The sequence below is a fragment of the Cheilinus undulatus genome, unplaced genomic scaffold, assembly GCF_018320785.1.
Source record: "Cheilinus undulatus unplaced genomic scaffold, ASM1832078v1 Contig2, whole genome shotgun sequence".
Lineage (NCBI taxonomy): Eukaryota > Metazoa > Chordata > Actinopteri > Labriformes > Labridae > Cheilinus > Cheilinus undulatus.
In genome coordinates this window covers 7664-21458 of record NW_024571687.1, presented here as the reverse complement: position 1 = coordinate 21458, position 13795 = coordinate 7664, and the positions used below count along the sequence as shown (strand labels likewise).

Here is a 13795-nt window from a genome sequence, read left to right as displayed (position 1 = left end):
GTAACTCCTCCTCCTGTAACTTCTCCTCCTGTAACTCCTCCTCCAGTAACTCTTCCTCCTGTAACTCTTCCTCCAGTAACTCCTCCTCCTGTAACTTCTCCTCCTGTAACTTCTCCTCCTGTAACTCTTCCTCCAGTAACTCCTCCTACTGTAACTCCTCCTCCTGTAACTTCTCCTCCTGTAACTCTTCCTCCAGTAACTCCTCCTCCTGTAACTCTTCCTCCAGTAACTCCTCCTCCTGTAACTTCTCCTCCTGTAACTCCTCCTCCAGTAACTCTTCCTCCTGTAACTCTTCCTCCAGTAACTCCTCCTCCTGTAACTTCTCCTCCTGTAACTCCTCCTCCTGTAACTCTTCCTCCAGTAACTCCTCCTCCTGTAACTTCTCCTCCTGTAACTCCTCCTCCAGTAACTCTTCCTCCTGTAACTTTTCCACCTGCTGTTAACTCCTCCTCCAGTAACTCTTCCTCCTGTAACTCCTCCTCCAGTAACTCCTTCCTACTGTAACTTCCTCCTGTAACTCCTCCCTCCAGTAACTCCTCCTCCTGCTGTTACTCTTCCTCCAGTAACTCCTCCTGTAACTCCTAACTCTTCCTCCTGTAACTCTTCCTCCAGTAACTCCTCCTACTGTAACTCCTCCTCCAGTAACTCTTCCTCCTGTAACTCTTCCTCCTGTAACTCCTCCTCCTGTAACTCCTCCTCCAGTAACTCTTCCTCCAGTAACTCCTCCTCCTGTAACTGCTCCTCCTGTAACTCCTCCTCATGTAACTAATCCTCCTGTAACTCCTCCTCCAGTAACTCTTCCTCCAGTAACTCTTCCTCCAGTAACTCCTCCTCCTGTAACTTCTCCTCCTCTAACTCCTCCTCCAGTAACTCTTCCTCCTGTAACTCTTCCTCCTGTAACTCCTCCTCCAGTAACTCTTCCTCCTGTAACTTCTCCTCCTGTAACTCTTCCTCCAGTAACTCCTCCTCCTGTAACTTCTCCTCCTGTAACTCCTCCTCTTGTAACTTCTCCTCCTGTAACTCTTCCTCCAGTAACTCCTCCTCCTGTAACTTCTCCTCCTGTAACTCTTCCTCCAGTAACTCCTCCTCCTGTAACTTCTCCTCCTGTAACTCCTCCTCCAGTAACTCCTCCTCCTGTAACTTCTCCTCCTGTAACTCTTCCTCCAGTAACTCCTCCTCCTGTAACTTCTCCTCCTGTAACTCCTCCTCCAGTAACTCCTCCTCCTGTAACTTCTCCTCCTGTAACTCCTCCTCCAGTAACTCCTCCTCCTGTAACTTCTCCTCCTGTAACTCTTCCTCCAGTAACTCCTCCTCCTGTAACTTCTCCTCCTGTAACTCCTCCTACAGTAACTCCTCCTCCTGTAACTTCTCCTCCTGTAACTCCTCCTCCAGTAACTCCTCCTCCTGTAACTCTTCCTCCTGTAACTTCTCCTCCTGTAACTCCTCCTCCAGTAACTCTTCCTCCTGTAACTTTTCCTCCTGTAACTCTTCCTCCAGTAACTCCTTCTCCTGTAACTCTTCCTCCTGTAACTCCTCCTCCTGTAACTCTTCCTCCAGTAACTCCTTCTCCTGTAACTCTTCCTCCTGTAACTCCTCCTCCTGTAACTCTTCCTCCAGTAACTCCTTCTCCTGTAACTCTTCCTCCAGTAACTCCTCCTCCTGTAACTTCTCCTCCTGTAACTCCTCCTCCAGTAACTCTTCCTCCAGTAACTTTTCCTCCTGTAACTCTTCCTCCAGTAACTCCTTCTCCTGTAACTCTTCCTCCAGTAACTCCTTCTCCTGTAACTCTTCCTCCAGTAACTCCTCCTCCTGTAACTTCTCCTCCTGTAACTCCTCCTCCAGTAACTCTTCCTCCTGTAACTCTTCCTCCAGTAACTCCTCCTCCTGTAACTTCTCCTCCTGTAACTCCTCCTCCTGTAACTCCTCCTCCAGTAACTCTTCCTCCAGTAACTCCTCCTCCTGTAACTCCTCCTCCAGTAACTCTTCCTCATGTAACTCTTCCTCCTGTAACTCCTCCTCCAGTAACTCTTCCTCCAGTAACTCTTCCTCCAGTAACTCCTCCTCCTGTAACTTCTCCTCCTGTAACTCCTCCTCCAGTAACTCTTCCTCCTGTAACTCTTCCTCCTGTAACTCCTCCTCCAGTAACTCTTCCTCATGTAACTCTTCCTCCTGTAACTCTTCCTCCAGTAACTCCTCCTCCTGTAACTTCTCCTCCTGTAACTCTTCCTCCTGTAACTCCTCCTCCTGTAACTTCTCCTCCTGTAACTCCTCCTCTTGTAACTTCTCCTCCTGTAACTCTTCCTCCAGTAACTCCTCCTCCTGTAACTTCTCCTCCTGTAACTCTTCCTCCAGTAACTCCTCCTCCTGTAACTTCTCCTCCTGTAACTCCTCCTCCAGTAACTCCTCCTCCTGTAACTTCTCCTCCTGTAACTCTTCCTCCAGTAACTCCTCCTCCTGTAACTTCTCCTCCTGTAACTCCTCCTACAGTAACTCCTCCTCCTGTAACTTCTCCTCCTGTAACTCTTCCTCCAGTAACTCCTCCTCCTGTAACTTCTCCTCCTGTAACTCCTCCTCCAGTAACTCCTCCTCCTGTAACTTCTCCTCCTGTAACTCTTCCTCCAGTAACTCCTCCTCCTGTAACTTCTCCTCCTGTAACTCCTCCTACAGTAACTCCTCCTCCTGTAACTTCTCCTCCTGTAACTCCTCCTCCAGTAACTCCTCCTCCTGTAACTCTTCCTCCTGTAACTTCTCCTCCTGTAACTCCTCCTCCAGTAACTCTTCCTCCTGTAACTTTTCCTCCTGTAACTCTTCCTCCAGTAACTCCTTCTCCTGTAACTCTTCCTCCTGTAACTCCTCCTCCTGTAACTCTTCCTCCAGTAACTCCTTCTCCTGTAACTCTTCCTCCTGTAACTCCTCCTCCTGTAACTCTTCCTCCAGTAACTCCTTCTCCTGTAACTCTTCCTCCAGTAACTCCTCCTCCTGTAACTTCTCCTCCTGTAACTCCTCCTCCAGTAACTCTTCCTCCAGTAACTTTTCCTCCTGTAACTCTTCCTCCAGTAACTCCTTCTCCTGTAACTCTTCCTCCAGTAACTTCTCCTCCTGTAACTATTCCTCCAGTAACTCCTCCTCCTGTAACTTCTCCTCCTGTAACTCCTCCTCCAGTAACTCTTCCTCCTGTAACTCTTCCTCCAGTAACTCCTCCTCCTGTAACTTCTCCTCCTGTAACTCCTCCTACAGTAACTCCTCCTCCTGTAACTTCTCCTCCTGTAACTCTTCCTCCAGTAACTCCTCCTCCTGTAACTTCTCCTCCTGTAACTCCTCCTCCAGTAACTCCTCCTCCTGTAACTTCTCCTCCTGTAACTCTTCCTCCAGTAACTCCTCCTGTAACTTCTCCTCCTGTAACTCCTCCTGCAACTCCTCCACCTGTAACTCCTCCTCCTGTAACTACTCCTCCTGTAACTCCTCCTCCTGTAACTCGTCCTCCTGTAACTTCTCCTCCTGTAACTCCTCCTCCAGTAACTCCTCCTCCTGTAACTTCTCCTCCTGTAACTCCTCCTCCTGTAACTCCTCCTCCAGTAACTCTTCCTCCTGTAACTTTTCCTCCTGTAACTCTTCCTCCAGTAACTCCTTCTCCTGTAACTCTTCCTCCTGTAACTCCTCCTCCTGTAACTCTTCCTCCAGTAACTCCTTCTCCTGTAACTCTTCCTCCAGTAACTCCTCCTCCTGTAACTTCTCCTCCTGTAACTCCTCCTCCAGTAACTCTTCCTCCAGTAACTTTTCCTCCTGTAACTCTTCCTCCAGTAACTCCTTCTCCTGTAACTCTTCCTCCAGTAACTCCTTCTCCTGTAACTCTTCCTCCAGTAACTTCTCCTCCTGTAACTCTTCCTCCAGTAACTCCTCCTCCTGTAACTTCTCCTCCTGTAACTCCTCCTCCAGTAACTCTTCCTCCTGTAACTCTTCCTCCAGTAACTCCTCCTCCTGTAACTTCTCCTCCTGTAACTCCTCCTCCAGTAACTCTTCCTCCTGTAACTCTTCCTCCAGTAACTCCTCCTCCTGTAACTTCTCCTCCTGTAACTCCTCCAGTAACTCTTCCTCCTGTAACTCTTCCTCCTGTAACTCCTCCTCCTGTAACTTCTCCTCCTGTAACTCCTCCTCCTGTAACTTCTCCTCCTGTAACTCTTCCTCCAGTAACTCCTCCTCCTGTAACTTCTCCTCCTGTAACTCTTCCTCCAGTAACTCCTCCTCCTGTAACTTCTCCTCCTGTAACTCCTCCTCCAGTAACTCCTCCTCCAGTAACTCCTTCTCCTGTAACTCTTCCTCCAGTAACTCCTCCTCCTGTAACTTCTCCTCCTGTAACTCTTCCTCCAGTAACTCCTCCTCCTGTAACTTCTCCTCCTGTAACTCTTCCTCCAGTAACTCCTCCTCCTGTAACTCTTCCTCCTGTAACTCTTCCTCCAGTAACTCCTCCTCCTGTAACTCCTCCTCCTGTAACTCTTCCTCCAGTAACTCCTTCTCCTGTAACTCTTCCTCCTGTAACTCCTCCTCCTGTAACTCCTCCTCCAGGCGAAGGACGGTGGGTTTGAGAGCGAGAGTTTTTACCCAAACGTGGAGCTGAACTTCCTGGAGATCCCCAACATCCACGTGATCCGGGAGTCTCTGAGGAAGGTGAAGGATGTGGTCTACCCAACCATCGATGAGACTCACTGGCACTCCAACATTGACCAGACCCACTGGCTTGAGTACATACGGGTAAGTAAATCAAAACATAGATTAATAAATATGTAAATAAATGAACACACCAGCTCCATATTTTGGCCTGAAATACAGAACTAAACTGCTGTGAGAACCTATTCCATTTTTAATTGTAGATTTAAGAATCTAAATGTGTGTAAAAAGGCCTAATTTTTGGCTTGTGCATCAGGTCTGGTGAAAAAATGTTTTTTTAGGGGTTTCCACTAAAAATTTTAGGAATTGCCTTGACAGTGCCCTCTAACAGTTAAAGCCCCCCCTTTGACTTTGTCCAGTGTTTTTTATATTTTGTGTGCTGATGCATCTTGGGGAGATCTACAAAAAAGCCTCCTGAGTCCCTCCGCTATCTCCAACAGGAAATCTGCCATGTTGAAGAAATTAGCAAAATTATTATTACTACTATTATTATTTTTGGCCATTGCAAGGGGTCCTTTGAAGATTAACTCCTCTGACAGCGTTCATCCAACCAAGCTGAATTTTGGTATACTGTCAGAAGAGACATGAATGATCAAAACTTATTTAGAACTTTCTCATTGGTCTTAAGTAGGACTGCAGTAATAGCTGCAGTGATCGATTCTTCTGACTATTAATCTAGTACTCTAATAAGAAATGTTGCATTTTTTTAATCAGTCACTTTTGCTTTTTCAAGAGAAGTAGTTCTAGACAAATGAGAAAAGAAGCTGGGTCCCTTAAATGTACTACTTCTATATTAAAAATTGGTATTAACAGGTTCTCTAAAGAAAATATATTTTACAAAGTGCAATGATGTTCTGATGACAGTTTACATTTCTTAAAGTTACGAGGAAAGGAAGTTAAATAATGACATTAGATTAAGCCATATTTAGGGTTTTAGGGATCCTTCACCAGGAATTGTTTGGTGCCAACACTTTTTTTCTTTCATTGTAGTTTATTTCTATTCTCCAAGTTGTCATTAAAGTAAAGGAACACTGAATCATTTTAAAATCCTCTATTTTATGCATGAATGTAATATTTCACTTCTCTTTCTCTTCCCTCGTAATTTTCACGCCTTGTATCATGCATGTTACATTGTAGTAACAGCCACACAGGAATACAGGACTGATTTAGCGGGCAGATAATTTGCCTCGCATATATTTCAAGAAACAGGAAATTGTTAATAACTCAGCCGTGCATAGTCCAATCTGACTCAGACTTCCTGTGTATAATGAGGGACAAGCCTTGTACACATTTACATGGCAAAACTTTGTACAGATAATAGTGCCTCCTTGTGGTGACAGTAAATACCATGTTTTACATTAGAAACCACTGTTCTCAAATGATTTGAGGTATTCACCTCAAATAAGTGTCAGGTAGGAGTTAAGATGTTGGTGCAGCACTGTACAAAAATCTGAGTTTTAGAAAGAGGGTGTGGCTGTTGCATGATGGCAAACATGAATAGCCATAACTCAGCTGAATTTCATCATGCCTGAACAAGAATTTCCTCTTTCTGTCTTTGTGGCGTGTAGTTACTGTTACTATAAACATGTGAGTTATCATCATATAAACCACATGTATGTCACTGTTGACCTCTTTCTGTCTCTATGGCGTGTAGTTGCTGTTAGTATAAACATGTGAGTTATCATCATATAAACCACATGTATGTCACTTTTGACCTCTTTCTGTCTCTATGGCGTGTAGTTACTGTTACTATAAACATGTGAGTTATCATCATACAAACCACATGTATGTCACTGTTGACCTCTTTCTGTCTCTATGGCGTGTAGTTACTGTTACTATAAACATGTGAGTTATCATCATACAAACCACATGCATGTCACTGTTGACCTCTTTCTGTCTCTATGGCATGTAGTTACTGTTACTATAAACATGTGAGTTATCATCATACAAACCACATGTATGTCACTGTTGACCTCTTCCTGTTTTTGTGGCGTGTAGTTACTGTTACTATAAACATGTGAGTTATCATCATATAAACCACATGTATGTCACTGTTGACCTCTTCCTGTTTTTGTGGCGTGTAGTTACTGTTACTATAAACATGTGAGTTATCATCATATAAACCACATGTATTTCACTGTTGACCTCTTCCTGTTTCTGTGGCATGTAGTTACTGTTACTATAAACATGTGAGTTATCATCATATAAACCATATGTATGTCACTGTTGACCTCTTCCTGTTTCTGTGGCGTGTAGTTGCTGTTAGTATAAACATGTGAGTTATCATCATACAAACCACATGTATGTCACTGTTGACCTCTTCCTGTTTCTGTTGCGTTTAGTTACTGTTAGTATAAACATGTGAGTTATCATCATATAAACCACATGTATGTCACTTTTGACCTCTTTCTGTCTCTATGGCGTGTAGTTACTGTTACTATAAACATGTGAGTAATCATCATATAAACCACATGTATGTCACTTTTGACCTCTTTCTGTCTCTATGGCGTGTAGTTACTGTTACTATAAACATGTGAGTTATCATCATATAAACCACATGTATGTCACTTTTGACCTCTTTCTGTCTCTATGGCGTGTAGTTACTGTTACTATAAACATGTGAGTTATCATCATATAAACCACATGTATGTCACTTTTGACCTCTTTCTGTCTCTATGGCGTGTAGTTACTGTTACTATAAACATGTGAGTTATCATCATACAAACCACATGTATGTCACTGTTGACCTCTTTCTCCGTGACATGAAGTCATTGCTGGCGGGGGCAGCAAAGGTTGCAGACAAACTGGAGTCAGGGAAGACATCAGTGGTGGTTCACTGCAGCGACGGGTGGGACAGGACGGCCCAGCTTACCTCACTGAGCATGCTCATGTTGGACAGTTACTACCGCACGTTGAGAGGCTTCCAGGTCAGTTCAATCAGACGTTTATACTGACCCTTTACCTGTGTTTATTCAAGAGTGGTTACAAATGGTTTGTTGTTTTCTGCAGGTGCTGCTGGAGAAGGAGTGGATCAGCTTTGGACACAAGTTTGCTGCTGTAAGAAAATCAAAATTCTTCTCCTGATACCATTACAGTTCATGATCTGAAGCTGATAACCCCTGTGTTTAAATCTTTTGTCATTTTAGAAATAATTGATTGTAGTAAAAAACACTTTTTAAACCTTAACTCTCTTTGTTTCAGCGTGTTGGTCATGGCGATGAGAACCATGCTAACTCTGAGCGCTCACCGCTCTTTGTCCAGTTTATCGACTGCGTGTGGCAGATGACCCGACAGGTGCGTTAACCTGCTGCTATTATTTTATATCAAGCTTTACTTCCTGTCACTTATCATTCATCCATGCTCTCTCACTACAGTTCCCAGCAGCCTTTGAGTTTAACGAGCTCTTCTTGATCACTGTGCTGGATCACCTCTACAGCTGCCTGTTTGGGACATTCCTCTACAACAGCGAACAAGAGAGGACGGCCAAGGTAAATGCTCACATGGTCAGAACAGGTAGAGAGGACAGCCAAGGTAGACACCAACATGGTCAGAACAGGTAAAGAGGACAGCCAAGGTAGACACCAACATGGTCAGAACAGGTAAAGAGGACAGCCAAGGTAGACACCAACATGGTCAGAACAGGTAAAGAGGACAGCCAAGGTAGACACCAACATGGTCAGAACATTTATAGAGGACAGCCAAGGTAGACACCAACATGGTCAGAACATTTATAGAGGACAGCCAAGGTAGACACCAACATGGTCAGAACATTTATAGAGGACAGCCAAGGTAGACACCAACATGGTCAGAACATTTATAGAGGACAGCCAAGGTAGACACCAACATGGTCAGAACATTTATAGAGGACAGCCAAGGTAGACACCAACATGGTCAGAACATTTATAGAGGACAGCCAAGGTAGACACCAACATGGTCAGAGCATTTATAGAGGACAGCCAAGGTAGACACCAACATGGTCAGAGCATTTATAGAGGACAGCCAAGGTAGACACCACCATGGTCAGAATATTTATAGAGGACAGCCAAGGTAGACACCAACATGGTCAGAATATTTATAGAGGACAGCCAAGGTAGACACCACCATGGTCAGAATATTTATAGAGGACAGCCAAGGTAGACACCACCATGGTCAGAACATTTATAGAGGACAGCCAAGGTAGAGAGAGGCATCTGGCTGCAGCCCTCAGGCAAACCTCTACACTGGTTCGAAACCTCTACGCTGGGGCGAAACCTCTACGCGGGGGCAAAACCGTGACGTATATTACCCGCGACGAAATTTCAGCTCCAGCTGCTTTGCGACAGGCTGACCCTAAACCTAACCAGTCGGATTTAAACACCTAAACCTAACCAGTCGGGGTTTAATAGCATATTGGTTGGCGATTGCTACTGCACGGTCCAGTGTAGACCCGTACGCTAGAGGTTTCACCCCACCGTAGAGGTCTCCAGCCGAACGCCTCAGCGTAGAGGTTTGCTCGAGGGCTGCAGCCAGACCCTCTTGAAGGTAGACACCAACATGGTCAGAACAGGTAGAGAGGACAGCCAAGGTAGACACCAACATGGTCAGAACAGGTAGAGAGGACAGCCAAGGTAGACACCAACATGGTCAGAACATTTATAGAGGACAGCCAAGGTAGACACCAACATGGTCAGAATATTTATAGAGGACAGCCAAGGTAGACACCAACATGGTCAGAACATTTATAGAGGACAGCCAAGGTAGACACCAACATGGTCAGAACAGGTAGAGAAGGACAGCCAAGGTAGACACCAACATGGTCAGAACAGGTAGAGAGGACAGCCAAGGTAGACACCAACATGATCAGAATATTTATAGAGGACAGCCAAGGTAGACACCAACATGGTCAGAACAGGTAGAGAAGGACAGCCAAGGTAGACACCACCATGGTCAGAATATTTATAGAGGACAGCCAAGGTAGACACCAACATGGTCAGAACAGGTAGAGAGGACAGCCAAGGTAGACACCAACATGGTCAGAACATTTATAGAGGACAGCCAAGGTAGAGAGAGGCATCTGGCTGCAGCCCTCGGGCAAACCTCTACGCTGGTTCGAAACCTCTACGCTGTAGCGAAACCTCTACGCTGGTTCGAAACCTCTACGCTGTAGCGAAACCTCTACGCTGGGGCGAAACCTCTACGCGGGGGCAAAACCTCTCCGCTGGGGCGTGACGTATATTACCCGCGACAAAATTTCAGCTCCAGCCGCTTTGCGACAGGCTGACCCTAAACCTAACCAGTCGGATTTTAATGCCTTAACCTAACCAGTCGGATTTTAATGCCTTAACCTAACCAGTTGGATTTAAACACCTAAACCTAACAGCCAGACCCTCTTTAAGGTAGACACCAACATGGTCAGAACAGGTAGAGAGGACAGCCAAGGTAGACACCAACATGGTCAGAACAGGTAGAGAGGACAGCCAAGGTAGACACCAACATGGTCAGAACAGGTAGAGAGGACAGCCAAGGTAGACACCAACATGGTCAGAATATTTATAGAGGACAGCCAAGGTAGACACCAACATGGTCAGAACAGGTAGAGAGGACAGCCAAGGTAGACACCAACATGGTCAGAATATTTATAGAGGACAGCCAAGGTAGACACCAACATGGTCAGAACAGGTAGAGAGGACAGCCAAGGTAGACACCAACATGGTCAGAACAGGTAGAGAGGACAGCCAAGGTAGACACCAACATGGTCAGAATATTTATAGAGGACAGCCAAGGTAGACACCAACATGGTCAGAACAGGTAGAGAGGACAGCCAAGGTAGACACCAACATGGTCAGAATATTTATAGAGGACAGCCAAGGTAGACACCAACATGGTCAGAACAGGTAGAGAGGACAGCCAAGGTAGACACCAACATGGTCAGAACAGGTAGAGAGGACAGCCAAGGTAGACACCAACATGGTCAGAACAGGTAAAGAGATCCACAGATGTAGTTCTGTTCCTTTCGGGTGGGGTCTAACATTCTACTTGTCTGACAGAGATGAAAGTTTACCTGTTCTTTACCTGTAGGAGGTCCAGAGCAGCACAATTTCTCTGTGGTCTTACATCAACAGGTGAGACAGTTTTCCTTCTTTACACTGATCTTAATTGTATTTTTATATTTGATTGTATTTTAAAGTGATTTGTTTTTTCATTAACCAATATAATCATTAGTTTAAACACAGCGGCAGTTTCAGGCCACACCTACACCATGGTGTCAGCTCATCACCTAGAGTTCTATTGTATTGATAACCCTTGTGTTGATTAATGATTGTGTACCCTCATCAGCCAACCGGAGGACTTCACTAACCCGTTCTACGTGGACTACCAGAACCACGTCCTGTACCCGCTGGTCTCCTCCAGACACCTGGAGCTGTGGAGCAGTTACTACGCGCGCTGGAACCCCCGCATGAGGCCGCAGGTACTCCACCTGTTAGAGGTGTAGGCAGAGGGAGGGGTTAGCGTGAGGAGGCGGGGTAGAGTGTATCTAGTGTGTCTAATTCTGTCCCATCTCCCCTTTCAGGTCCCGGTCCATCAGAGTCTGAAAGAGCTGTTGATCCTGAGGGCGGAGCTACAGAGGAGGGTGGAGGAGCTGCAGAGAGACGCCTCTTCTTCACACTCCCTGTCCTCCTCTGACCACTCCCCCTCCCCCACACACGCCACTGGCACTCCTGTCCACACTGCCGTCTGATCCACAACACTGCCTGATCCACACCGCCGTCTGATCCACAACACTGCCTGATCCACACCGCCGTCTGATCCACACCGCCATCTGATCCACACCGCCGTCTGATCCACAACACCGCCTGATCCACACCGCCGTCTGATCCACACCGCCGTCTGATCCACACCGCCGCCTGATCCACACCGCCGTCTGATCCACAACGCCGTCTGATCCACAACGCCGTCCGGCTCTGGCGTTAATCTGCACTGAAACACAAACCGCCCTAACAGGAGTAAGCATAGACATCGTAAACTGTTCTTAGATGCCTGGTTGAGTGTTTGCCTGCTGCTGCACTCCATCGTGTTGACTTTTACCAGAGGCTAGACGGCATCAGAGTCACAGAAGTATAGAGAGGAGCCGTGGGTTTACTGAAAAAAGCACACAGGTTAACATAAAAAAGATTTAGATTGTTGTTAAGATTGGTTAGATAATCAGTGAATCAGGTGAGGATAGACAGATTAAACCGTCTGTGGTTACTGCGTTCTCCTCAGGGTCAGGTTAATGTGATTCATTTGATTAATGTGTTAATCTGATAGCCATACTTGTTACAAGCCTGCTGGTGAGTGCTGAGCTAAGCTAGAGAGTGCTGAGCTAAGCTAGCAAGTGTTGAGCTAAGCTAGAGAGTGTTGAGCTAAGCTAGAGAGTGCTGAGCTAAGCTAGAGAGTGTTGAGCTAAGCTAGAGAGTGTTGAGCTAAGCTAGAGAGTGTTGAGCTAAGCTAGAGAGTGTTGAGCTAAGCTAGAGAGTGTTGAGCTAAGCTAGAGAGTGCTGAGCTAAGCTAGAGAGTGTTGAGCTAAGCTAGAGAGTGCTGAGCTAAGCTAGAGAGTGTTGAGCTAAGCTAGAGAGTGCTGAGCTAAGCTAGAGAGTGTTGAGCTAAGCTAGAGAGTGCTGAGCTAAGCTAGAGAGTGTTGAGCTAAGCTAGAGAGTGCTGAGCTAAGCTAGAGAGTGTTGAGCTAAGCTAGAGAGTGTTGAGCTAAGCTAGAGAGTGCTGAGCTAAGCTAGAGAGTGCTGAGCTAAGCTAGAGAGTGCTGAGCTAAGCTAGCAAGTGTTGAGCTAAGCTAGAGAGTGTTGAGCTAAGCTAGAGAGTGCTGAGCTAAGCTAGAGAGTGTTGAGCTAAGCTAGAGAGTGCTGAGCTAAGCTAGAGAGTGTTGAGCTAAGCTAGAGAGTGTTGAGCTAAGCTAGAGAGTGCTGAGCTAAGCTAGAGAGTGCTGAGCTAAGCTAGCAAGTGCTGAGCTAAGCTAGAGAGTGTTGAGCTAAGCTAGAGAGTGCTGAGCTAAGCTAGAGAGTGTTGAGCTAAGCTAGAGAGTGTTGAGCTAAGCTAGAGAGTGCTGAGCTAAGCTAGAGAGTGTTGAGCTAAGCTAGAGAGTGTTGAGCTAAGCTAGAGAGTGCTGAGCTAAGCTAGAGAGTGTTGAGCTAAGCTAGAGAGTGTTGAGCTAAGCTAGAGAGTGTTGAGCTAAGCTAGAGAGTGTTGAGCTAAGCTAAAGAGTGCTGAGCTAAGCTAGAGAGTGTTGAGCTAAGCTAGAGAGTGTTGAGCTAAGCTAAAGAGTGCTGAGCTAAGCTAGAGAGTGCTGAGCTAAGCTAAAGAGTGCTGAGCTAAGCTAGAGAGTGTTGAGCTAAGCTAGAGAGTGTTGAGCTAAGCTAGAGAGTGTTGAGCTAAGCTAGAGTGTTGAGCTAAGCTAGAGAGTGTTGAGCTAAGCTAGAGTGTTGAGCTAAGCTAGAGAGTGTTGAGCTAAGCTAGAGAGTGTTGAGCTAAGCTAGAGAGTGTTGAGCTAAGCTAAAGAGTGTTGAGCTAAGCTAGAGAGTGTTGAGCTAAGCTAGAGAGTGTTGAGCTAAGCTAGAGAGTGCTGAGCTAAGCTAGCAAGTGTTGAGCTAAGCTAGAGAGTGCTGAGCTAAGCTAAAGAGTGCTGAGCTAAGCTAGAGAGTGTTGAGCTAAGCTAGAGAGTGTTGAGCTAAGCTAGCAAGTGTTGAGCTAAGCTAGAGAGTGTTGAGCTAAGCTAGCAAGTGTTGAGCTAAGCTAGAGAGTGTTGAGCTAAGCTAGAGAGTGTTGAGCTAAGCTAGAGAGTGCTGAGCTAAGCTAGCAAGTGTTGAGCTAAGCTAGAGAGTGTTGAGCTAAGCTAGAGAGTGTTGAGCTAAGCTAGAGAGTGCTGAGCTAAGCTAGAGAGTGCTGAGCTAAGCTAGAGAGTGTTGAGCTAAGCTAGAGAGTGTTGAGCTAAGCTAGAGAGTGCTGAGCTAAGCTAGAGAGTGTTGAGCTAAGCTAGAGAGTGTTGAGCTAAGCTAGAGAGTGTTGAGCTAAGCTAGAGAGTGTTGAGCTGCTAGAGAGTGTTGAGCTGCTAGAGAGTGTTGAGCTAAGCTAGAGAGTGCTGAGCTGCTAGAGAGTGTTG

At 45.9% G+C, this 13795-nt stretch overlaps 1 protein-coding gene across 7 annotated transcripts in view; it reads left to right on the top strand.

Moving 5' to 3' along the window:
• The window catches only part of mtmr1a (myotubularin related protein 1a), a 34636-nt gene extending 22490 nt beyond the window's left edge, over positions 1 to 12146 (top strand). For all 7 annotated transcript variants that reach the window (XM_041782458.1, XM_041782460.1, XM_041782459.1 and 4 more), the window contains 8 exons: positions 4564 to 4749; positions 7434 to 7592; positions 7675 to 7722; positions 7867 to 7959; positions 8040 to 8153; positions 10723 to 10766; positions 10981 to 11113; positions 11216 to 12146. In XM_041782458.1, the coding sequence (XP_041638392.1) occupies positions 4564 to 4749; positions 7434 to 7592; positions 7675 to 7722; positions 7867 to 7959; positions 8040 to 8153; positions 10723 to 10766; positions 10981 to 11113; positions 11216 to 11383 (945 nt within the window). In that variant the 3' untranslated portion in view covers positions 11384 to 12146. The remainder of the gene's footprint in view (positions 1 to 4563; positions 4750 to 7433; positions 7593 to 7674; positions 7723 to 7866; positions 7960 to 8039; positions 8154 to 10722; positions 10767 to 10980; positions 11114 to 11215) is intronic.
• Positions 12147 to 13795: the final 1649 nt, after the last annotated feature.